At 42.8% G+C, this 24,950-nt stretch overlaps 1 protein-coding gene and 1 long non-coding RNA gene across 10 annotated transcripts; one reads left to right on the top strand and one right to left on the bottom strand.

Annotated features, from left to right (window-relative positions):
* Positions 1-439: 439 nt before the first annotated feature.
* Positions 440-13,693, bottom strand: LOC118146245 (uncharacterized). Its single transcript, XR_004731849.3, has 3 exons — positions 13,525-13,693; positions 10,897-10,995; positions 440-5,180 (listed from the first exon to the last, which is right to left on the bottom strand). It is a non-coding gene; the product is annotated as an uncharacterized LOC118146245 (long non-coding RNA).
* Positions 3,886-9,485, top strand: ZNF32 (zinc finger protein 32). 9 transcript variants are annotated; one of them, XM_009009513.6, is made up of 3 exons: positions 3,886-3,965; positions 7,148-7,286; positions 8,548-9,485. In XM_009009513.6, exons 2-3 carry the CDS (start codon positions 7,217-7,219, stop codon positions 9,297-9,299), a joined length of 822 nt encoding a protein of 273 aa, XP_009007761.1. In that variant the 5' UTR covers positions 3,886-3,965; positions 7,148-7,216; the 3' UTR covers positions 9,300-9,485. The 9 variants fall into 9 exon arrangements, with proteins under 9 accessions (XP_009007761.1, XP_035123473.1, XP_009007763.1 ...); XM_035267582.3 differs by having other exon boundaries at positions 8,506-9,485; XM_009009515.6 differs by having other exon boundaries at positions 7,148-7,290.
* Positions 13,694-24,950: the final 11,257 nt, after the last annotated feature.

Here is a 24,950-nt window from a genome sequence, read left to right as displayed (position 1 = left end):
AAAGGTTCATTAGGAAAGTACAGCACTCACTCGCACAATGCCAGGCGCATAGTCTTTTGTGAGCCGAGCAGCACCATAAATACATCCTAAAGGAGTCCTAACTGCAGCCCCACTAAGTGACACCAAACAGAGTAATCAACTCTGGGCATCAGAGCCTCTGCAGGAAATGTTGGCTTAGCCCACAGTGCTGAAAACAAATGCAAATTTGTACTAGGTGTGGGTCATCTTCTCCACCCCACACTTTCCCTCCCACTTTCTGGCTTATAAGCAACTCCATCAAGAGGCTGAAGAAGGGCACGGCTGACTAAATGGCAGAAACAAAAGGCAAGAACAAAATCTGCCTGAAGCCTACAGAGATAGCTTCCATCAGGATGATTTTTATATGAATAGTTGCCGGAGTTATGAGGAGACAAGAGCAACGATCCACACACTAGGCTTACAATTGCACACACTAGGTTTACTAGTTAGGTGCTAGTGAAATCAAACACAAAACACATTTGCTCAAAAGGACAAAGGCAGCTTCAGAGAAAAGGAACCGCTTGTCCAAGGAGAAGCCACCATCACTTCCAGCCCCAAGAAATGGCTGGCATGTCAGGGAATGTTTGGACGGCTCTGGCCCAGGGTTCAAAAACCTTTCCAAAGAATCATACTAAAGTACAGATTCCTTTATCCTGGGGGTCCAGCTGCCCAAGCTTGGCCACCAAGATGGAAGGGCTGCAAGAAAGCTGACTTTCTCCCAAGCACTGCCCCATAATGGACAGAGTGAGAGGAGAGTGTGGCATGGACAGAAGGCTCGCACAGTGCAGTGAGTGTGCAGAGCACTGAGGAAGGAGGAGCACAGACAAGGGACTGAAGAGGCCTGCATTTCTGATAGAGACTGCAGTAGACACAGATAGTAAGCATGATGGAAAGCGTTCTGATCAACGCCCCCCCCCCAAGAAGGTGGGTTCTTATTCTACCACTCTAGACCCAGGTACAGTCATGCATTGTATTACAAACTTTCAGTCAACGACTGGCCACAAGTACAAAAGTGGTCCCAGAAGATTATTCCACCATATTTTTACCATGCCTTTTCTATGTTTAGATACACAAATACTTGCCATTGTTCATTACAATTACATGCAGTATTCAGTACAGTCACTAGCACAGAGTCTAAACAATAGAGCCTAGTGTGTAACGGGAGGGACCATCTAGATTTGTGTCAGTACATTCTACGACGTTCACAAAGATGAAATCGCCTAACAGTGCATTTCTGGGAAGGTGTCCCCCATCACTAAGCAACAAATGGCTGTATTTGTTCAGAACTACGGCAGCAAGTAAAGGCTTCAGCTTCCCTCCAGCTTTATAGTCTCATGGAAATTTCTAGGGCAGCCACTCCTTTCAAAGGAGCTAAAAGTCCTTTCCAAGTCAATACTTCAGAGACCTGGACTTCACTTCAGCTTTCATTCCACAATTAGGATACAATTATCTGATTCTTTTTCCCCAACGAAAAAAATTCTAGAAAGAAAATGCACATTTTCAGGACTTTTGGTATGTACTGCAAATGTCCAGTCAGAGCAATCATCCTAATTTACACACAGATGGACTTGTCCACTTCCCCAGTCTCCTTTGCAATCTTTGCCATTTAGTACTTGGGAGGTAATTTTTATTTGCTTGAATTGGAAATTTTATAAAATGAATAGTGAATGTACTTTTCTTTCATTTGTGTGTGTGTGAGTTGCTGTCCTTTGCCACATTTCTAATGAACTGTCTTTTTCTTATTGATTTGTATGGTGTCTTTAAGTATGACAGTTGCTAATATTTTCCCAGCTTGTCACATGTTAACTTCATTTAGTGGTGGTTTGGCCACACCGAAGTGTTGGATTTTAATCTTCTTTATTGTTTCTGCCTTTGCTACACTGGTTAAGAAAGCCTTCCCTATGCCAAGATTATAAGATTAATCTATGTGTTCTTCTGGGCCTTTGTGGCTCTGTGTTTCCCATTTTACATTAATCCATCTGGAGGTTCTCTTGGCATGGGAATTAGATAAACATTCAAGTCCCCACCCCACCCCCAATGTCTAGCCCTTGTCATAACACCCTTTATTGAATTATCTGTCCTTCCCCTAATGTTTTGAAATGCCTGCAAAGTGGGGGAACTGTTCTTTGGCAATTTTTCAAATCTACACTGCCAACAATTATTTCCCTTTCATGCTCACTCCACACCCTCCCTCTTGTTGAGCATTTGTCTTAAGATGCAGGTGGTGGGTGAGAATAAGCCCCATTTTGCAGTTGGGCAGTCTGTCTATGGAGGCCCGGTTCTCATCAACCCCAATACTAACAGCTTTCTCCCCAGCTTTGGGCCATTCAATGTGTCCACTTTCCTGAGACCCCGTTAGGAAGTTTATGCGGATTTATAAAAGCAATGGCAGTCCCCCCTCACAGCCATCGTTTCCCACCAATGCTTTGTCGTGTACCGTCACAGCAGGATCTGAAACTTGTCCTAGTGTCCACAGCTGGTCCTGACGTCAGTGGAACCTATGTACCAGGTGTGAAGCAGAAGACGCAGCCTTAGGACTCCGAACCTTGGCCTTTGCTGTGTGCCGCCCCCACCACTTTCTCTCAGACTTGGGAGGAGTGAGGGGAGGAGCCACCTGCAGCAGTTCAGGAGTGGGGAGCTTCTGGACAGTTTGCACCACGCACTCTGGGACTTGACTGTGCAATGCCCCTGACCCCCGTGTGAGGAAAGTGGTGGTTTTCTCCACTAGACTATCAGCTCCCTCCCTACGCCTCCTTAGGAGACGGAGTGTGTCTTGTTCACATTCGTGTCCCTAGTGTCAGCATTTAAAATGTGTTCAATGGATAAATGTTGAAAGAAATTCAGAAATGATGTGCAATATAGTAACAGCTGACATTTAGGAACCAACGTATTACTTACATGACACTTTGCATATTGAGTGAAATTAAGTTGTTTGGTTTAACCAATGTGTGGCTTTGGGGTAGAGGACAAGGACATAGCAAGAGGAAGCATTCTTTATGAGTACTTCACTCAAGAGGAAGGACACATCTACGGAGAGGGGCTCCAGAGGCAGGGACCCAGGGAGACGCCCAGACAGACAGAAGGGCTCCAGATCTTGGAAAAATGAGTTTGAAGGAGGTTCAAGGTATATCAGACAGCCTGGCCAGCATGGTGAAACCCCGTCTCTACTAAAAATACAAAAAAAAAAATAGCCAGGCGTGGTGGCACGGACCTGTAGTCTCAGCTACTTAAGAGGCTGAGGAAGAGAATGCTTGAGCCCAGAAGGCAGAGGTTGCACTGAGCCGAGATCGCAACCACTGCACTCCAGCCAGGAAGACAGAGTGAGTGGGGGCGGGGGGGGGCAAGGAGACGCTTTATCTAGTACGTGTCCAAAAGCAACCATGCTCCTCCCAGTATCTCACAAGGACTGGACTACCTGTGTTTCTGTTGCTCTTCACAGAAGCTCCATGAAAGCGGGCTTCGCCTTCGCTCATGCAGGGAGCGGCTCAACACATGACCTGGAAGCACCCAAGGCTTTATGAACAGATTTCTCCCCAAAACTGTTTCCTTTCACGACGCCCTGCAAGAATTCTGGATTCCTGAGTCCTTGGCTCAGCGCCTGCTACCCCGATGCTTTCAATCATATTTTGCTAATCTGAATGGCTGTGGCTCGGTCCCCGCTCCGCGTCCGCGGACGGGTCAGCGCCCAGGGGCCCCGGACTCCCAGTCCAAGCCCAGGGGCCTGAGGTTCCCGCGCCTCCGGGACCGGTGGAGCCCGAGCGCAGGGTGTGCTGGAGAACTACATTTCCCACAGTGCTCTATGGAAGCCGGGGCCGCCGAGACCCACGGCCCTCGGCGGGCGGGCTCACGCGGAGACTCCTGGGAGTTGTAGTCCGGTCCGCCGGCGCTGGCGCTGGCGCTGCTACGGGCTCGGCGCCGGCCTTTGTCTGCGGGCGCGCGCCGCTCCGGTGAGTGAGGCCGCCCGCCGGGTCAGAGCGCCCTGGCGAGGTGGTGCTGCGCCGTCGGGCTGCAGTCCAGGGTCCTCCGTGTTGCCGACTTGGGCCAGCGGCCGGCGAGGCAATGATCAAGCCTGAGGGCAGGAGACCCTAGGAAGGCCGGCCGCGAGCGGAGAGGTCGGCGGTCCGCAGAGCAGGGTCCCGTGGACCGCAGAGCGGGGTGCGGAGGTTCAGGACCGCAGGGCGGGTCCGGGGCCCGAGGCGGGAGGGCAGCGTCGGCGGAGAGGAGCAGGGCCAATGGGGCTGGGGCGTGGGAGTGGGGAGGCCGCGGCAGGCTCCCTGGACCTCCGTGCGGGCTTCAGCGAGGGCAGGAAGCCGGCGCCGGCCTTCCGGGGCTGCGAGGAGAGGCAGCTCCTCCGGGGGAGAGTGGGAACCCAGGCCGTGTGTGGGAAACCACGCCACGCACAACTCCTACGCCTGAAACTGGCCCCAAGACGTTCTCAAGACCGCCAAGTGTACTCCTCATCGCCCTGCAGAGGACGCTGGATTTTAGGTCTTAAGTCTGGTGGTCTCGTCAGAGACCCTTCCTGTTTGATTCTTTCCTTCTCCCAGGAGTTACCTGATAGGACAGTGTTAGTAACCTGTTTAATAAGTGGGAAAACAGATTCAGGGCTGCTGGGTTACTTGCCCAAGGTCATATCCTGGGGGGACCACGGCAAGAAGCCACGACTCTCACGGCCTACTTCTAAGCTTTTTCCAAAGGATGTAATAGCCTTTCTGATAGGAAAATCAATGTTTTTTAATATAAACCCACTTTTTACAAAAGCTTGGGAAAACTGATTCCTCAGACCTGTGATCTAGGGAGAAAAATATGACAGTGCCCGCTTACTAATCATGGAGGTCCCTGATAGGCAGCGGCATTGTAACTTGAACCTCACAGCAGGTGGAGAGGCAGAGCTATGAATTCTGCTCTAATTTCTGGAATCCCCAACAGCAGAGTCGAACCCCAGGCAGCAGGCGCCATGTACTCTTCCAGGGACTCTTAATGGGTATGCAGTTAAGCAAAAATACCTTGAACTTCCAAATGATGTGCTGGCACGCTGGTAGGGAATTCTTTTGTAGCTTGTGTTCCAAGTTGGACATGAGTCTTCCAAATAAAAGTTTAAATGACTCTCCTGGTCGTCACAGCATGTAGCAAAATGTGCAGTTGTCAAGAAGAACCAGGTGCTTAACAAATAATGGTAGCATCATACTATTATTTCATTAAATTAGAAGGCCAGCATTTTGATAGGACATATTAGAGGGAAAGAAAGAGTATGCATTGAATCACTGTATTTTTTTTTAAGTATAAGAATTCACTAATGGCCGGGCGCGGTGGCTCACGCCTGTAATCCCAGCACTTTGGGAGGCCGAGGCGGGTGGATCACGAGGTCAAGAGATCAAGACCATCCTGGTTAACATGGTGAAACCCCGTCTCTACTAAAAATACAAAAAATTAGCTGGGCACAGTGGCTCGTGCCTGTAATCCCAGCTACTCAGGAAGCTGAGGCAGGAGAATTGCCTGAACCCAGGAGAAGGAGGTTGCAGTGAGCCGAGATCGTGCCATTGCCCTCCAGCCTGGGTAACAAGAGCGAAACTCCGTCTCAAAAAAAAAAAAAGAAAAGAATTCACTAATTAGGATCCTGAAGTAAGAAGAAATATTCAAAAAAGAAAATTATTTGGGCCAGGTTTAGTGGCTCATGCCTAACAGTCTCAACACTTTGGGAGGCCAAGGCAGGAGGATCACTTCAGGCCAAGAGTTGGAAACCAGCTTGGGCAACATAATGCAACCCAACCTCTACGAAAAAATTTTTAAATAATTTAAAATTAGCCAGGCTTGGTGGTGCTGACCTGTAGTCCTAGCTACTTGGGAGGCTGAGGTGGGAGGATCCATTGAGTCCAGGAGTTCAAAGTGACAACAAGCTATGATTGAACCACTGCACTCCAGCCTGGGCAACAGAGCAAAACCTTGACTCAAAAAAATTTTTTTTAGATAATTCAGAGCACATACAAGAGGATTCCTAGGATATGAAGAGTAATTCAGTCTGGTCAAACTCTGTTCCTTTCTGTTCAATTTTATAAGCATTCTGACCAGCTCTTTAGTGATGGGAAACTAGACAACTATCTAATTTAGGAACATAGGCGGCCGGGCGCAGTGGCTCAAGCCTGTAATCCCAGCACTTTGGGAGGCAAAGGTGGGTGGATCATGAGGTCAGGAGATCGAGACCATCCTGGTCAACATGGTGAAACCCCGTCTCTACTAAAAATACAAAAAATTAGCTGGGCATGGTGGCGCATGCCTGTAATCCTAGCTACTCAGGAGGCTGAGGCAGGAGAATTGCCTGAACCCAGGAGGCGGAGGTTGTGGTGAGCCGAGATCGCGCCATTGCACTCCAGCCTGGGTAACAAGAGCAAAACTCCGTCTCAAAAGAAAAAAAGAACATAGGCTTTGGATCCAGAAAGTCTTGGATTTGAACCTTTGCTCCACCTTGACTCCTTATTTTCTGTGGGTTTTTGGGCAAGTTACTTAATCTAGTTGGAGTGCCTTGGGCTTGGTTTTTGAGTAGGTCTTTCTTTTCCAAGAATTGACAAGTATTTACACTTGGTCAGAACTGGTATTCTTACATCTTCAAGACCAAGAGAGAGGTGGGTCTGGGTACTTAGCTGCCTAAGAATTGTTCAGTGGTACCATACGGGCTCCCTTAATTCTTTATAACTACAGAGAACTGAAGAGCTGATTGGTTTCAACATGGAACCAATCATAAAGACTGAAATGTTGATTTTTTTAGATTCTGAATTCCTCTGGGGCTTGGAAGGATGAAAGTAGTAGGTGGGGAAAGAAAATGGAAGATCCCAATCACATGCCAAGACCAAAGTATAAACAGGAATGACTATTGTGATTGGCAGGAAGAGACATCTGTTTATGTGTTCTCTGCTTTCCCACCTCCTGCTTCTTCCCAGACTCATTTGTGTGTGGTCCTAGTACCTTTAGGCCCATTTTACTGTGATGTTATAGGTAACTGACATTATGTCAGGCAATCTAGGTTTCTTACATTCACTTATGCCTCAAACTGAAACAACTGGTGACTTTTTCCTTCTCACATGTCAATTCTCCTGCCCTTTCCTGTTTGTTTCTGTTTGTTTTTCTCCCTCAGGTGCTCAGGAACAGCCAATGGAAGAATCATATGGAGAGGTGGTGACTGAGGTCATAAGCAGAAGTGGACATGTTTGGATTTCCAACAGCTACCCTGCTGGACTGTCATGGAAGATATGCCCAGAATGTAGCATTCTTCAGTGAGTGAGTCAGTCAATGGCTGGATGTGCTCAGCTCACAGATATTCAGTGTTCCTCTCCTTAGGACTGGTCAGCAGTTTGAGGAAGCAGAGGAGACCTTGCTTTGATAGACCTCACTGTTCATAGAGTTACAAGAAAAGCCTGCAAGCTGGAGTTAGAACTAATAGTAGAAACGGAGCAAGAGAACCCTCTTGAAGTGGAGGTAGCATTGAGATAGTCTCTGAGAATGAATGAACAGCTTAAATCTCAGCACTGTCTCTGAATAAGGCAAGGTAACAAGGAGAAAATTACTCTGGGGTGACACCAAGAAAACTGTTAATAGTGGTGAATGGACCCACATTTAAAGTGCACCAGGAGGCTCAGATGCAGGGCAGTATTAGGAAAAAAAAGTCAGTATCTGCATAGGAAGTATATGAGAATAACATCCAAACCAAAATTGATTTTAGTTTTGCCTTTGCTTAGTAGACTGAAAATAGCAAGGATTTTTAATGGGAAAAATTCCTTGAATCAGATTCTATAATTGCCATGGCTAGATTTACAGTATCAGACAGGTTATTTAATTTCCTTAAGCTCCAGATTCATCTGTGAAATGGGACAATAAGCTCTATCTTATAAGATTGCAGGGATTAGCAATGATAGATGTAAAGCACCCAGGATTGTGCTGCGTATTTTCTGAGGTCGTGGTGCTGATTCCATTGTCAGAACAGACTGGAAAGAGGTGGATTTCTGAAGAAGCAAATGCAGCTTAAGTTTTAGGACCCCTCACTTGCATTGGTCTCTCCAAGACCCTGTGCTTAATTTTATACATTTTCTTAAAAGGGTGCCTCTAAAATGTGAACGTTTTAGGCCTTATACAGCCTGGATCCAAATCTGTTTTGGAGTCAGAAGTTGGGTATGGGGCTCTATATCATCCTATATAGTTTTCTACATTTTCTGAGCCTGTTTTCTGACCTGTAAAATAGAGAAAACCATGTCTATCTTACAAAATTGTTTGTTGGCCTAAATTAAGTTTAGAGGCAGTACACTGCTGTGGAGAATGCCTGTTTGAGTCAACTCTAACTTACGTAGCTCTGTGACCTTTGATAGCTTCTCTGTGTTCCCATTATCTGTATCAATCTCATGGCATTGCTTTCAGGATTGCATTGTCTATGCAAAGAAGAAGGCCTGACTCATCATAAGCACTCAAAGTATTATGTTTCTTTTCCTTTTTCTCACTCAGCATATTGGTGCCTCTTACATGACTTCCCTCTCATTTTACCAGATGTGATGACTGAAGCCCACCACAAATATGACCACTCTGAGGCTACAGGATCCTCAAGCTGGGATATCCAAAATTCTTTCAGAAGAGAGAAGCTGGAACAAAAATCACCAGATTCTAAGACACTACAGGAAGATTCACCTGGAGTGAGACAAAGGGTCTATGAGTGCCAGGAGTGTGGAAAATCCTTCCGACAAAAAGGTAGTCTCACATTACATGAGAGAATCCACACTGGTCAGAAGCCTTTTGAGTGCACCCACTGTGGAAAAAGCTTCAGGGCCAAAGGCAATCTTGTTACACATCAGCGGATACACACAGGAGAGAAGCCTTATCAGTGCAAAGAGTGTGGGAAAAGCTTCAGTCAACGAGGTAGTCTGGCTGTCCATGAGAGACTCCATACTGGACAGAAACCCTACGAGTGTGCTATTTGTCAGAGAAGCTTCAGGAATCAGAGTAACCTTGCTGTTCACAGGAGAGTTCACAGTGGTGAGAAGCCCTATAGATGTGATCAGTGTGGAAAAGCCTTCAGTCAGAAAGGAAGCTTAATTGTTCACATCAGAGTCCACACTGGCCTGAAGCCCTATGCCTGTACCCAATGCAGGAAGAGTTTCCACACGAGGGGGAATTGTATTCTGCATGGCAAAATACACACAGGAGAGACACCCTATCTATGTGGCCAATGTGGAAAAAGCTTCACCCAGAGAGGGAGTCTGGCCGTGCACCAGCGAAGCTGCTCACAAAGGCTCACCCTTTGACCACTCTCTTGAAATGAAATTCTCTTTATGAATTAAGAGTGCAAAATCCACCGAGATTAATAAACCTACCCAGTTCTATGGAATGAATGGAGAATCTTTCAGAAAGACCATGACTGGGTAGGGCAAATTGACTTTTCTCCTTTACCCCAAAAGATTATGAAAAATAAATGTCTTGTTTATTATCATTATCATGTATGTTTTATAATTTCTGTCACTTTATTTTGACCTAATTTTTCAAGGTACCCCCATTAATCTGGCATCACACTAGAAATTGTTACGGATTTTTAATTTGTAGTTGACACCGTCAGCCTTTTTTAAATGTAAAAAAGCAGCCCCACATCAATATCAATTTCTTTTTCTTCCCTACATATTCAAATTAATCTTGTTTTGCCTTCAAAACCACTGGGCAAAATCCATGGGGCAAATCTGATTATCTTTATAATCTTCTTATAGAACACTTCATTGCCTAGATGATACCCCCCAATAATCTATTATAACTAACAGATATAATGCTCATGTCCACAACAAGGGGCCTAGGCTTTTACTACAAAAGAAAATTTCTTTCCAAGCCTGCAGAGCTTTAGTTTGTGCATTGAGACATACTTCAGTCCTCCACTCCCAACTGGGATAACCTATAACCAAAGAGCAGACAACTACTGTCTGTGCAATTTTTTAAGAATCTTTAAACCATTTCTCCCCATCTATTAAAGGGACTCCTACATTCTCAGAGACACAATGACCTTCATTCCCTTTTTGGCAACAGTAGCAATATCTTGGGGTTGGGTCACCTAGAAAGGAAGTGTTATTACTGAAACCAGACTTACAATTTGTAGTTAGTAATGAACTTTTACTTTCCAACAATACTATCCTCTTCCTCACTTTCCAACAATACTATCCTCTGCACACACACAAAGAAATTTAGAATTCTAACCCACTCTTTTCTAACCTCCAGGGGATGAGGTGTGAAGAAGTTTGCAGAGGAGAAATTGGTTTTGAGGGGAAATTTCCATTTCCATTTTTTAAACTCTTAGCCATCTTTATAATTTTTCATGCTGAGCATTTATGTAATTGAAATTATGGATGATACAGATTTTACTTTTCTTGATAAGACACCATTCCATCCTTTTTAGTATATCCTATGAACCAGTGGACCCCAACCTTTTTGGCACCAGGGACCAGTTTCATGAAAGACAGTTTTCCACAGATGGAAGGGGAATGTGGAGGAATGGTTTGAGGATGATCCAAGCACATTACATTTATTGTGTACTTTATAATTGTTAACATTGTATATAATGAAAAATTATACAACTAGCCATAAGGTAGACTCAGTGGGAGTCCTGAATTTGTTTTCCTGCAACTAAACAGTCCCATCTGGGGATGATAGGAGACAGTGACAGATCATCAGGCACTAGATTCTCATAAGAAGTGCACAACCTAGATCCATCCCTTACATGCATAGTTCACAATGGGGTTCACGCTCCTATGAGAATCTAATGCCACTGCTGATCTGACAGGAGGCAAAGCTCCTGTGGTAATGTAAGCAGTGGGCAACAGCTGTAAATACAGATGAAGCTTCGCTTGCTCTCCCGCCACTCACCTCCTGCTGTGCAGCCCAGTTCCTGACAGGTCATGGACTCGTACTGATCCATGGCCCCAGGGTTGGGAACTCCATGCCTCCTTAATCCCAAAAAAAAGCCTGTAAATAGTAACAAAGTTCTTTGAGCATTAAAACAATTCAGAAACACTAGATTTTAATAATTTGAAAATATTATTCCAAAGATACCCTGATAACATTTGAAGATTTATACAAGAATGTTCATATCATCTTCACTCATAACAGCCACACACTAGAAATAAATGTCCAACAGTGGGTGAGGGATAAAGAAACTGTAGTATATTCATAGAATGAAATGCAACTCAGCAATAAAAAAGAACATACAAGTGGTAGATCAACAATACGGGTGAATCTGAAAGTTTTATGTTGATTTAAAGAAGCCAAATAGACAAATAGTATAATTCCATTTATGTGACTTCACAGAACAGGAAAAACTATGTGAGGATTGACTTGAAAGGCACACAAGGTAAGTTTACAGAGTGAAAAAAATGTTCTATACCTCACATCAGGCAATGGATGCATGGGTCTGAACAATTACCAATATTCATTGAACTCAGTGCTTAAGATCTGTGTATTTTATTTTATGTAAGATATACTTCAGAACCATGAAGCAGTGAAATGTATTGCCCACAAGCTCTTTGACACTCATTCCATGAAGAGGTGGGGGCACTATGTCACCACTGCTTGAATCTGGACAGGCTCATGACTGCTTCAAACAATAGAACACAACAGAAGTGAAACTACACCATGTATTAGTTCTAAAAAGCCCTTAAAAGGCCTGAAAAATTTCTGCCTGGTTCTCTTGAGATGCTTCCTCTCAGGGGAAACCAGCCACCATGTAAAAAGTCCAACTATCCTGAAATCACTATACTGGACAGGCTGCATGTAAATGCTCCAGCCAAAAGTTTCAGCTGAGCTCCCAACAGCTCGCCAGGGTCATTGTAGGTTTCCGGCCCAGTAGAACCCTCATATGACTGCAGCCCCAGCTGACATCCGGCCAAAACTGCATGAGAGACCCCAAAGTGAAACTGCCTAACCTAATTCCTGACAAACAAAATCATGAGAAAAATGAAACATTATGGTTGGATACCACTAAATTTTCAGGTTATCTGTTATGCAGCAATAATAGAATAAAATTTATATATAGATAAAATCTGGGGAAGCAACTTGATATTACCTCACTAGCTAAATCAAAATAGAAAATTATGATTTATGATTCACCAGAAAGCTTAAGGTTTTAAAAATAAACATTCTCTTTGACAAAATAAGAGGTATGGTATAGATTAGTTAACCGAGATATAATCCAAGTTCTAAAAAGAAGAAGTAGATGCTGGACTCCAGCAGTATGGCACTAGCCACTGCACTCCAGCGTAGGCAACAGACTGAGACTCAGTCTCATAAAAAAATATGTAAAAATATATGCCTATATGGATATTTATACTTTCAGAATCTCAAAATTATATGTGTGCGTATATGTATACATAGAGAACACTATATCGACATATATACTCTTAGGATCATAGTTCTGCAAAAAGGAATGAGTAAATAATAAAGAGTAAAGAGGTCAGAAGATATATCATTGGCCATTGGTGATCAACTAAACCTTCAGCCCCTCTCCCCTTCCTGTGGTAGGTGGGTGCTGAAAGTTCCAATCTTTATGGTGACCAGCCCCATCCTGAAGCTACCTAGGGGCCCCTGGCCATAGTCTTCTCATTAGCATAAAAAAAGACACTCTTGGCCACCATGGTGGCTCATGCCTGTAATCCCAGCACTTTGGGAGGCCAAGGCAGGTGGATCACCTGAGGTCAGGAGTTAGAGACCAGCCTGGCCAATATGGTGAAACACCCTCTCTACTAAAAATACAAAAATTAGGCAGTAGTGGTGGTGTGTGCCTGTAACTCCAGCTACTAGGGAGGCTGAAGCAAGAGAATCGCTTGAAACCAGGAGGGTTCTCCACCTCTTATATGGACTTCAGTCACACTGGTTAAGGGCCCACCCTATGCCACTATGGCATCATCCTAACTAATTACATCTGCAAAGACCCTATTTCCAAACAGGACATGGCCTGAGGAACTGGCAGTTAGAAAACATATCTTTTTGGAGGACAGAATTGAACCCACAACACTTGGGGTGTATTCTCCACAGTATCAAAAACATTGTTCTGCAGAAATACATATAAAACCAACCTAGTGGTTCCTGAGGACATCAGCATCACCTGGGAGCTTATAGGAAACGCAAATCCTTAGGCCCTGACCCAGAAGTACTGACGCAGAAACTGCGGAGATGGGGGAGAAGGGAGAGAAAGACAGCACTCTGTTTTTAACAAGCCTACAGCCCATTCTTCTTACCAGCTACACAGTTTGACTCTCAACTCTATCAGACTGTCTAGGCAGTTCTAAAACTCCCTTCAAGGCAATGAAAAGAGCAGGAAGAAAATTCTAAGCAGCAGGTGGCCTGGGTTACCCTACTCCTTACACAGGGCATTGAGACAGTGCATGTCTGTCCTCCTTTTCCATGTGGAGCTCCTTGTTGCTAGGGCTTCCATTCAAGAATCAATACCACAATAAACTAGAAAAGTCAACGAGGATGAATAAATACATGGTTTCTTACCCTGTGTGACATCAACTCACAGGGAGGAGCACAGATGGGTCAACCGTGCCAAAAAAGCTCCACACAAGCAAACTCAAACGAACACCTTCATTTTCACTTTTAGCGTGGGCACAGGTCTCTCCAAAGGCCCTTCCACACCATCCACCAAGTCGAGTTCACCAGAGCACCTGGAGCCCTACCCTGATTCTGTTTACTTCACTTGCATTTGGGGTCATTATGATGTCATTGCCATAGGGTCAGGGACTTAGTGACAACAGAATGCACAATCCAGCCATGACCAAGACTTGTGTCTCTGCAGTGCTGAATCCCACCTTACTCTTAGAGAGCCTCATTCCTTTGATTAAAGAATGCAGATCACGCCACAATTCTGCTTGCTTTCTAATTTGTATCTCTTCCCAGTAGTTCTGGTCAGCCTGCCTGGTTTTTCCCGATTTTACTGATTATGCTCCTTTCATGTTTTCAGGCCACTAACCTGCCTAGCTTTGCCATAGTCTGAGATGGCAACTGTAATCCATACATCTCATTTAACACAAGCTACAGATGTATTGGAAAAACTTGTTTAACAAGTACCATAACCTTTCATGAAGTTTCTCGGGGTTTTGCCTGTACAAACATCTCCTATAATCCTGATTATAGCCTATTGTGACCCTGTCTCTGCTTGCCTCAAAACAATACGCCCTCCCTCCCTCTTAACTCCACCGCTGAGTCTCTTGTAAGCTACTGTACACATTTCTCCTCGTTGCAGCAGTCATCTATCACCTGGGTTGCTCCTTGAAGATTTTGGTTCCTATATCATTATCATTCACTCCAGTTCTACTGTCATAACACTTGGAGCGCTTATAAATGACTCATCACTTTTCCTCCTTACTTCCAATTATCTTCCTCTCCATAGGATCAGAGCCACTCACCTCCATCCATGATCATATTTGCAACTTTAGCATTATCAATCCAACAATAGTCTCAACTTCAATCACCTAATTTTCTGATTATCAGCTCCTGTGTTTGCATCTCACTTCCTCTAGTGAACTAAAGTCAATAAATTGTCAGCTGCATCAAATAACTCGTGGATACTGCTACTCTCTCACTACTCTTCACCCTTCCTTACCAGCTTACATTACATGGTCCTACTTTTTCTTTTTTTTTTTTTTTCCAAGATGAAGTCTCACTCTGTCTCCAGGCTGGAGTGCAGTGGCATGATATCGGTTCACAGTAACCTCTTACCCCCAGGTTCAAGCAATTCTCCTGCCTCAGCCTCTCGAGTAGCTGGGACTACAGGCATGTGCCATCATGCCCAGCTAATTTTTGTATGTTTAGTAGAGACAGAGTTTCATCATGTTGGCCAGGATGGTCTCGATCTCTTGACCTCATGATCCGCCTGCCTCAGCCTCCCAAAGTGCTGGGATTAGAGGCATGAGCCACCACGCCCGGCCATATGGTCCCTCTTTTAATCATCTACTTGCAAACACCCTCTACTCCCACACCTTGCTATCACTTTTAAAATCAGCTTTATCAAGGTAAATTTACATACAACACTCATTTATTTTTAGTGTACAATTCAATTACTTTTAGAAAATGTGCAGAGCTGAGCAACTAACATCAGATGTTAGTGATAACACATCTAATGTTAGAACATTTGCACTACACCTTTAGCAAACTTCATTTCCATTTGCAAGCATCCTTCATTGCTACCGTCTTCGCCATAGGACCATAAATCTAATATCAGTTTCTGTAGACTTGCCTTTTCTGGACATTTCAAATAAATTGAATTATACAATATATGACTTCTTTTATTTACTATAATGTTTTTGAGGTCCATCCACATAGTCACTCATATCAGTACTTCATTCCTTTTATTGTTGAATAATATTCCATTGTACGAATATAGCAGATACTGTTTGCCCAATCATCAGTTGATGGACATTTCAGTTGTTTCCAGTTTTTGCTATTTTGAAAAATAACAGCCGGGTGCAGTAGCTCACACCTATAATCCCAGCACTTTGGGAAGCTGAGGCAGGTGTATCACCTGAGGTGAGGAGTTCAAGACCAGCCTGGCTAACATGGTGAAACCCCGTCTCTACTAAAAATACAAAAATTTGCTGGGTGTAGTGGTGTATGCCTGTAATCTCAGCTACTTGGGAGGCTGAGACAGAAGAATCGCTTGAACCTGGAATGCAGAAGTTGCAGTGAGCCGAGATCGTGCTACTGTATTCCAGCCTGAGTGACAGAGCAAGACTCCATCTCAAAAAAGAAAGAAAGGAAAGGAAGGAAAGGAGGGAGGGAGGGAGGAAGGAAGGGAGGGAGGAGGGAGGGAGGGAGGGAGGGAGGGAGGCAGGAGGGAGGGAAAAAAGAAAAAAGATGCTATGAATATTTACATGTAAGTCTTTATGTGGACACATATTTTAATTTTCTTAGGTATACCTCAGAGTAGAACCACTCTGTCATATGGTAAAACTGTGTCTAACTTTTTAAGAAACTGGAAAACTGTTGTCAAAATGGCATTTTACATTTCCACCAACAATATATGAGGGCTTCAGTTTCTTACATTCTCCCCTGTATTTGTCCATTTTGTGTTGCTATAAAGCAAGCTTGTCCAACCTGCAGCCCAACACAAATTCATAAACTTTCTTAAAACATTATAAGATTTTTTGCATTTTTTTAGCTCATCAGTTATGATTAGTGTTAGTGTATTTTATGTGTGGCCCAAGACAATTCTTCCAATGTGGCCCAGGGAAGCCAAATGATTAGACACTCCTGCTAAAAAGGAATATGCAGATTTGGTTCACAGTTCCACAGGCTGCACAAGTATGGTGCCAGCATCTGCTCAGCTTCTGGTGAGGCCTTAAGAAGCTTAGGATCTTCGCAGAAAGTGAGGGGGAGCCAGCACATCACATGGTGAGAAAGAGAGTGGGGTGGCAGTCAGGGCAGGTCTCAGACTCTTTTAAACAATTAGATCTCACCATGGCTCATTACCACCGGGAGGGCGCCAAGCCATACATGAGGGATCCACCCCCATGACCCAAATACCTCCCACCAGGCCCCACCTCCAACACTGGAGACCACATTTCTTTCTTTCTTTTTAAATTTATTTATTTTACTTTAAGTGCATACTATATCTGGCATTTCTCCCCATGTTTTCCCTTGGAGGGGACAAATATCCAAATTATACCATCCTTCAACACTTGTTACCAGCTTTTTATTACAGACATTCCCTGGGGCATAAAGTGTCAGTGCCATCTCATTGTGTTTTAATTTACATTTCTGTAATATCTAACGGTGTTTTCATATGTTTATTGAACTGTTTTTTTTTTTTTTGAAGACCGAGTCTCACTCTGTCACTCAGGCTGGAGTGCAATGGCACGATCTCGGCTCACTGCAACCTCTGCTCCTGGGTTCAGGCGATTCTCCTGCCTCAGCCTCCCAAGTAACTGGGATTACAGGCACACACCACCACACTCAGCTAATCTGAACTTTCATTTACAGTCATGCACCATGACATTTCAGTCAATGACAGACTGCACATATGACAATGGTCCCATAAGATTATAATACTGTATTTATTTTTACTGTACCTTTTCTATGTTTAGATACACAAACACTTACCATTGTGTAACAGTTGCCTGCAGTATTCACTATAATAGCGTGCCGTACAGATCTATAGCCTAGGTGTAATAGGCCACACCATATAGCCTAGGTATGTAGCAGGCTACACCATCTTGGTTTGTGTAAGTACACTGAGTGATATTCACACCATGAAATCACCTAATGATGCACTTTTCAGAACCTCTCCCCATCACTCAGTGACACATGACTGGTTCTTTGGTTTAATATCAATTCATATATTTTTAGACAAATTTATTGAGATATACTTTATATACATGTGATTCACCCATTCAAGTGTACAAGGCTTTTTGTATATTCATTAATGTAAATCACCACACCACATCACTACTAAGTCAATTTTAAAACATTTCATCACCCAAAAATGAAACCCAGTACCTATATCTACTACCAATGACCCCCCATCCCCCGACCCTTCATCCCCCAGCTCTTGACAACCACCAGTCTATCTTCTGTCTCTACATATTTACTTTTGTGGAATATTTCATATAAATGCAGTCACATAATACATGGTCTTTTGTGACTGGATTCTTTCATTTAGCATGTTTTCAAGGTAAACCCATGTTGTAGTGTGTATAAGCATTTGATTTGATTTGATTGTTAAACAATATTCCATTGTATGCATGGACCATATTTTATTTCTGCATTCACCAATTGGTGGACATTTGGATTGTTTCTACTTCGCAGCTATTAGAATAATGCTTCTATGAACATCTGTGTACAAGTTTGGGGGCAGGGGAAAGTTTTCATTTCTATGGTATATACCTGGGAGTGGAAATTCTGAGTCATATGGTAACTATATGTTACACCTTTTTTAACTACCAGACTGTTCTCCAAACTGGAAGGACCATTTTACATTCTCACTAGCAATGTATGAGAGCTCCAATTCCTCTACGTCCTCATCAACACTTTTATCATCTGTCTTTATGGTTACAGCATCCTAGTAAGTGTGATGTGCATCTCATTGTGCTTTTGATTGGCATTTCCCTGATAGCTACCAATGCTGTGCATCTTGTCACGTGCTTATTAGCAATTTGCATATCTTCTTTGGAGAAATGCCTGTTCAGATCTTTGGCTTATTATTATAGGCTGAACTGTGTCCCCTAAAATTAATATAATGAAGTCATAATATCCAATATCTCAGATTGTGACTGTATTTCGAGACAAGATCTTTAAAGAGATGGTTAATTAAAATGAGGTCATTCGGGTAGACTCTAATCCGATGACTGGTATCCATATGAGAAGAGGAGACGAGGACACAGACACAAACAGAGGGAAGGCTGTGTGAAGACACAGGGAGAAGCCACTATCCACGATCCAAGGAGAGGGGCCTCAGGAGAAACCAACCCTGCCAACAGGTAGACCTTAGATTTGTGCCTTCCAGAACTGTGAGAAAACACATTTTTGTTGTTTAAGCCAGTCTATGACATGTTGTTATGGCAGCCCTAACCAACTAATACAACTACTTTTAAAACGTCTTTGGGGTTTTTTTATTATTACTATTTTAAGACAGGGTCTGGCTCTGTCACCCAGGCTGGAGTACAGTGGTGAAAACATGGCTCACTGAAGCCTTGACCTCCTGGGCTCAAGCAATCCTCTCACCTCACCTTTTTGAGTAGCTGGGACTACAAGTGCCTGCCACCACACCCCATACCTGCTTAATTTTTTTCCCTTTATTTATTTATTTTCGTAGAGATGGCAGGAAGAGGTCTCACTATGCTGCATAGTCTGGTCTCAAACTCCTGGACTCAAACTATCCTCCCACCTAGGCCTCTCAAAGTGCTGGGATTACAGGCATCAGCCATCAGTCCCAGCAAAATGTCTTTTTATTACTGAATTGTAAGAGTTCTTGACCAGGCGCAATGGCTCACCCCTGTAATTCCAGCACCTCAGGAAGCTGAGGCGGGCGGATCACGAGGTCAAGAGATTGAGACCATCCAGGTAAACATGGTGAAACCCCATCTCTACTAAAAAATACAAAAAATTAGCTGGGCGTTGTGGCGCGCGCCTATAGTTCCAGCTACTCGGGAGGCTGAGGCAGGAGAACTGCTTGAACCCGGGAGGCGGAGGTTGCAGTGAGCCGAAATCGCTCCACTGCACTCCAGCCTGGAGCCTGGTGACAGAGTGACACTCTGTCTCAAAAAAAAAAAAGAGTTCTTTATATATTCAAGATACAAGTCCCTTATCAGATAAACGATTTGCAAAAATTTTCTGTCATTCTATGGGCTGTCTTTTCACTTCCTTGATCATTCAAATCTTTTAACTATTTTTAAACTATCTGTCTAGTTTAATAATAATTGGGGCCGGGCGCATTGACACTTGTAATCCCAACACTTTGGGAGGCTGAGGCAGGCAGATCACCTGAGGTCAGGAATTCAAGACCAGCCTGGCCAACATGGCAAAACCCTGTCTCTACTGAAAACAGTGGTGGCACACACCTTTAATCCCAGCTACTCGGGAGTTTGAGGCAAGAGAATCACTTGAACCTGGGAGGCGGAAGTTGCAGTGAGCTGAGATTGTACCATTGCACTCCAGCCTGGTGACAGAGCGAGACTCTGTCTCAAATAAATAAATATATAATAACTGGGTTGCTAGAGTTATTTGTATATTGTTGGCTACAATCCTATTTGAATATATGATTCATAAATATTTCTCCCAGTCTGTGACTTTCTAAATGGTGTCTTTTGAAATGAAAGTGATTTTAATTTGAATAAAGTCCAATTTATCTGTCTCTTTTTTTCCTTATTACGTTTACTTTTGATGCCATATCTAAGAATTGATTGTCTTGTAGGGTCTCGGAAAATGGTATCCGAAAATGAAGGCCACAGAAACAGCTCTCTCTGACTTTCTCTTACCCTTTCTGCCTCTGGCCCCTCCTTTAGGCTAGCCATAGAAATTAGAATCCCTCTTCCCCAACAGATCATAGAAACCAGAACTCCTTTTCTCCAAAGCCAGAATTAAAACCTAAACACATTACTCTAAATTTCCTGTATCTTTCTGTACAAAAACAGGTCATTAAAAATGATGTGACCTACCTTGTTTAACGGTATGTCTTAAGACCTTCATTCCAGAGAGGGTCCTGCCTGAGAGTCAAAAGGAAGGAACGCATGTTTAGGGAGGCCATGAACAATCTAGACAGACAGGCCCTGCTGTGTTTCCCCTTTCCCCATTCAGCCTATCAGTATCAGATCACACCCTTTGCATCCGGTCAGATTTCTAAATGGCTGTCCATATTTTGTTGAACCTGAGTGTAAAAATGTGCTCTATCACCTGTATCTTTGAGCCTCCTATTTCAAGTAAAACTATGATCAAACAAATGTGCATGCCTTTTCTATCAATCTGCCTTTTGTCAGTGATTTTCAGCAAACTTTCAGAGGGCAATGGGGAAGTTTTCCCTTCCCCTGTACATCCCAAACCAAATTTCTTGTTATACTTCTTATATTTAGGTCAATGATCTTTCTTGATTTTTATGTATGATGAGAAATGACTAAACTTATCTTTCTTACATGAGGATATCCAATTATTCCAGCACCATTTGTTGAAAAAAACTATCCTCTCCCCACATTGAATTGTCTTGGCACATCTGTCAAAAATCCATTGATAATGGGTTCAGGTGATCCTCCCATCTCAGCCTCCCATATAGCTGGGATTACAGAAATCACTTGAGCCCATTTAAAAAAAAAAATCCACTGATGGTGGGCACAGTGGCTCACACCTATAATCCCAGCACTTTGGGAGGTTGAGGCAGGAGGGCTGCTTGAGCCCAGGAGAGTTCGAGACTAGCCTACACAACATAGGAGGACCCCATCTCTACAAAAAGATTTAAAAATTAGCCAGTGTTGTGTCAGATGCCTTATAGTCCCACCTACTCAAGGGGTTGAGGTGGGAGGATCACTTGAGCCTGAGAGGTTGAGGCTGCAGTGAGCCGTGATCTTACCACTGCACTCCAGCCTGAGCAACAGCGTGAGATCCTGCCTGAAAAAAAAATCCACTGACCAAAAACATTCTAGTATTTATTTCTAGAATCTCAATCCTGTTTGATGGGTCTACATGTCTAATTTTATGCTGTGACCACATTGTCACTGCGCAATGTGGAGTGTCCCTATATTTATTTAGATTATTGAAAATTTCTTTCTGGAATGGTTGTAGTTTCCAGTGTACAAGTCTCACATTTATTTTGTTAAATTTATCTCAAATATTTTATTGTTGCTGTGGTTTGAATTTGTTCCCCCAAAATTATGTGTTGGAAACTTATCCCCAGTGCAAGTCTGGGGAGGTGGGGCCTAATGAGAGATAAGGTGGGTGCAGTGAACACTGTTAGCATTGCAGTGAGTTTGTTATAAAAGGAGGGAATTCAACTCCCCTTTTCTTTCACTTTCTCTCTCTCTCACCCTCTCACCTTCCACCATGGGATGACATAGCAAGAATGTCCTCACTAGATGCCAGAAACTTAATATTGGACTTCCCAGCTTCCAGAACTGTTAGCTCCAGTTTATCAGTTTTTTCCCGCATGGATTATGGTTACACTGTTGTGTCTAAAAATTCTGTACCTAACCCAGATCATGAAGATTTTCTCCTGTTTGCTTCTAAAATTTTTACACTTTTGTGCTCTACTTTCAGTTCTGTAATCCTTTCTGAGTTAATCTATGTGTACAGTGTGAGGTTTAGGTCAAAGATTATTTTTAATGCATGTCTAAATGCTCCAATACCATTTGTTGAAAAGGCTATGCTTTCTCTACTGCTTTTGCACCCACATTTAAAATATTTTAACTAGTCATATTTCTGTGGGTCCATTCTAGACTCTTTATTCTGTTCCACTGATGTATATTTCTAAACCACCAATACCAATACCTCCACCAATATCAGTCTTGATTACGCTATCTTTAGAGTCTTAAATTGTGTAAAGTGAGTCAAAGTTTTCTAGTTTGGGAAAATTTGGTTTAGCTATTCCAGTTCCTTTGTCTTGGATAAGACTTTAGAATCCACTTGTCTACATCTACAAAACAACCCTTCCAGGATTTTGACTAATTTTTTTTTGTTGTTTGTTTTTTTGAGATGGAGTTTTGCTCTTGTTACCCAGGCTGGAGTGCAATGGCACAGTCTTGGCTCACCGCAACCTCTGCCTCCTGGATTCAAACAATTCTCCTGCCTCAGCCTCCCGAGTAGCTGGGACTACAGGCGCGCGCCACTATGCCCAGCTAATTTTTGTATTTTTAGTAGAGATGGGATTTCACCATGTTGACCAGAATGGTCTCGATCTCTTGACCCCGTGATCCACCTGCCTCGGCCTCCCAAAGTGCTGGGATTATAGGCGTGAGCCACCGCACCCGGCCTGATATTTTGTTAAATCTAAAGATCAACTTACGGAGAATTGACAACTTGACAATGGTGAATCTTCCCATCCATGAATATAACATGTCTCTTGTCTATTTAGGTCTTTTATTTCTTTCATCAGTATCTTAGAGTTCTGAGTACAGGCCCTATGCATTTGATTTATACCTAAGGATTTCATTATTTTATAAACTATTGCAAATGACATTGTTTTTTAAGCTCAGCTTTCAGTCATACATTGCTATTGTATAGAAACAATTTTTGTGTATGATCTTGGATCCTAAAATCTTGCTAAACTCACTTATAAGTTCTTGGATTTTGCTTTATTTATTATTTATTTTTTTATTTTTTAACAGATTCTTATCATGTGTGGCTAATTTTTGTAATTTTATCCAGACGGGGTGTCACAATGTTGCCCAGGTTGGTCTTGAACTCCTGGTCTCATGCAATCCACCTGCCTTGGCCTCCCAAAGTGCTGGGATTAGAGGCATGAGCCAGCTTGGATTTTGCTTTTTACAGCTTCCTTTGTATGTTCTACATATTCAATCATATCCTTCACATACAGAGACAGTTACACTCTTTCCTTTATAATATGTATGCTTTCTATTTCCTTTTCTTGATTTATTGCAGTGGCCAGGATTGCCAGTCCTATGTTAAATAAGAGTAGTGACAGCAGACATCCTAACCTTGTTTTGATCTTACAGGGAAAACATTTGGTCTATCACCATTAAGTATGAGGATAACTGTAGTTTTTTCAAAGTTGCCCTTTATGAATGAGGTTGAGGAACGTTCCTTCTCCTCCTAGGTTGCTGAGAGCTTGTATCATGAATGGTTGTTGTATGTTGTCAAATGCTTTTTCTGCATTAATTGGTATGGTCAGATGGTTTTTCCTCTTTGGCCTTTAATCTTCCTTAATGTAGATTACATTGATTGATTTCCAAACACTGAACCAGCTGTAACCCCACTTGGTCATGATTCTTTCTGTATTATTCTTTCTATATATTGCTGGATTTTATCTGCTCATATTCTATTCAGGATTTTTGCTTCTATGCTCATGAGGAGTATTGGTCAGCTTTTATTGTTCTGTCTTGTCCCATTTTGAATAAACACTCTTTTCTTTGATAATGAAAACTTCTTAAATGAAATGCATGACCAAAAATCCTATAATTATCATTACTATTTTGAAATATTTTATTAGTTTTTATATGTTAACGTAGGTTTCCTCAATAAGACAAGCCACTACCCAGGCCTTGTTCATGGTGTTTGACTGCAAGTAAAACCATTGGCCCCTCTTGAGCCTTGTGTACACAACATAGATAATGGTGGAGCATGTTCTTTTGAGATCTTTAATCAATTCTGTCAGAGACCTCTCATATATATATATATATATATGAGAGAAATTTTTTAATTTTATATTTTTATGCAGAAATTTTAATTTTATATATATATATATATTTTTTTTTTTTTTTGAGACGGAATTTTACTCTTGTTACCCAGGCTGGAGTGCGATGGCGCGATCTCGGCTCACCGCAACCTCCGACTCCTGGGTTCAGGCAATTGTCCTGCCTCAGCCTCCTGAGTAGCTGGGACTATAGGTACACGCCACCATGCCCAGCTAATTTTTTGTATTTTTAGTAGAGACGGGGTTTCATCATGTTGACCAGGATGGTCTCGATATCTTGACCTCGTGATCCACCCACCTTGGCCTCCCCAAGTGCTGGGATTACAGGCTTGAGCCACCGCGCCAGGCCTAATTTTATATTTTTTAAAAATATACAGGAGGTATATATGTGCATATATATATATATATTTTTTTTTTAAACAGAAATGAGTATCAATAACACAGCACAAGCCAACATTTACCTTGCACTTCGCATCTGGTATTCAGCTAAGCAATTTAAAAATTACCTCTCTTAAACAAAACTAGGTTTTTTATCTGTACATGGTAGATGATTCAACAGGCTACATAACTAGCTAGTGGTTTCACAAAGTATATAAAGAGGTAAGCTACATCTTGCATCCTGACTCCAAAGCTTATACTTCTAAATTGCTACCACAAGCTTTCAGATACTGTTCTGTACCCTATTTTTTCATCTAACATCTCCACTTTATCCTTTTTAATGTTTGTATCATATTCCATGGTAAATGATGTTTTCCAAAATTATTGCAATATATTCCATAAAATATGCTCTCCCAGCAGTGTGACTCTGATACTCCTCCCAAGAAGCATAGTTTATGTTCCCTCCCCTTTGAGTTTGGATAGATTTGACCATGGAGAAAGAGACGCTAATTTTCTTTTTTTTTTTTTTTTTTTTTTTGAGACAGAGCATCACTCCAGTCACCTAGGCAGGAGTGCAATGGTGCAATCTTGGCTCACTGTAACCTCTGCCTCCCAGGTTCAAGCAATCCTCCCACTTCCGCCTCCCCACCTGTTTAATGTGTTTAATGTGTGTGTCACCAGACCTGGCTAATTAAAA

This window comes from Callithrix jacchus, chromosome 12, assembly GCF_049354715.1.
Source record: "Callithrix jacchus isolate 240 chromosome 12, calJac240_pri, whole genome shotgun sequence".
Taxonomy (NCBI): domain Eukaryota; kingdom Metazoa; phylum Chordata; class Mammalia; order Primates; family Cebidae; genus Callithrix; species Callithrix jacchus.
This window is presented reverse-complemented; position numbering and strand designations above follow the sequence as displayed.

What these genes read in the sequence shown, in the direction of transcription:
- ZNF32 (XM_035267582.3), top strand. Translation starts at nt 7,217, where the DNA reads ATGTTTGGATTTCCAACAGCTACCCTGCTGGACTGTCATGGAAGATAT. An exon ending in CCAGAATGTAGCATTCTTCA is followed by an intron (nt 7,287 to 8,505) that starts GTGAGTGAGTCA and finishes TTTCTCACTCAG; the next exon opens with CATATTGGTGCCTCTTACAT.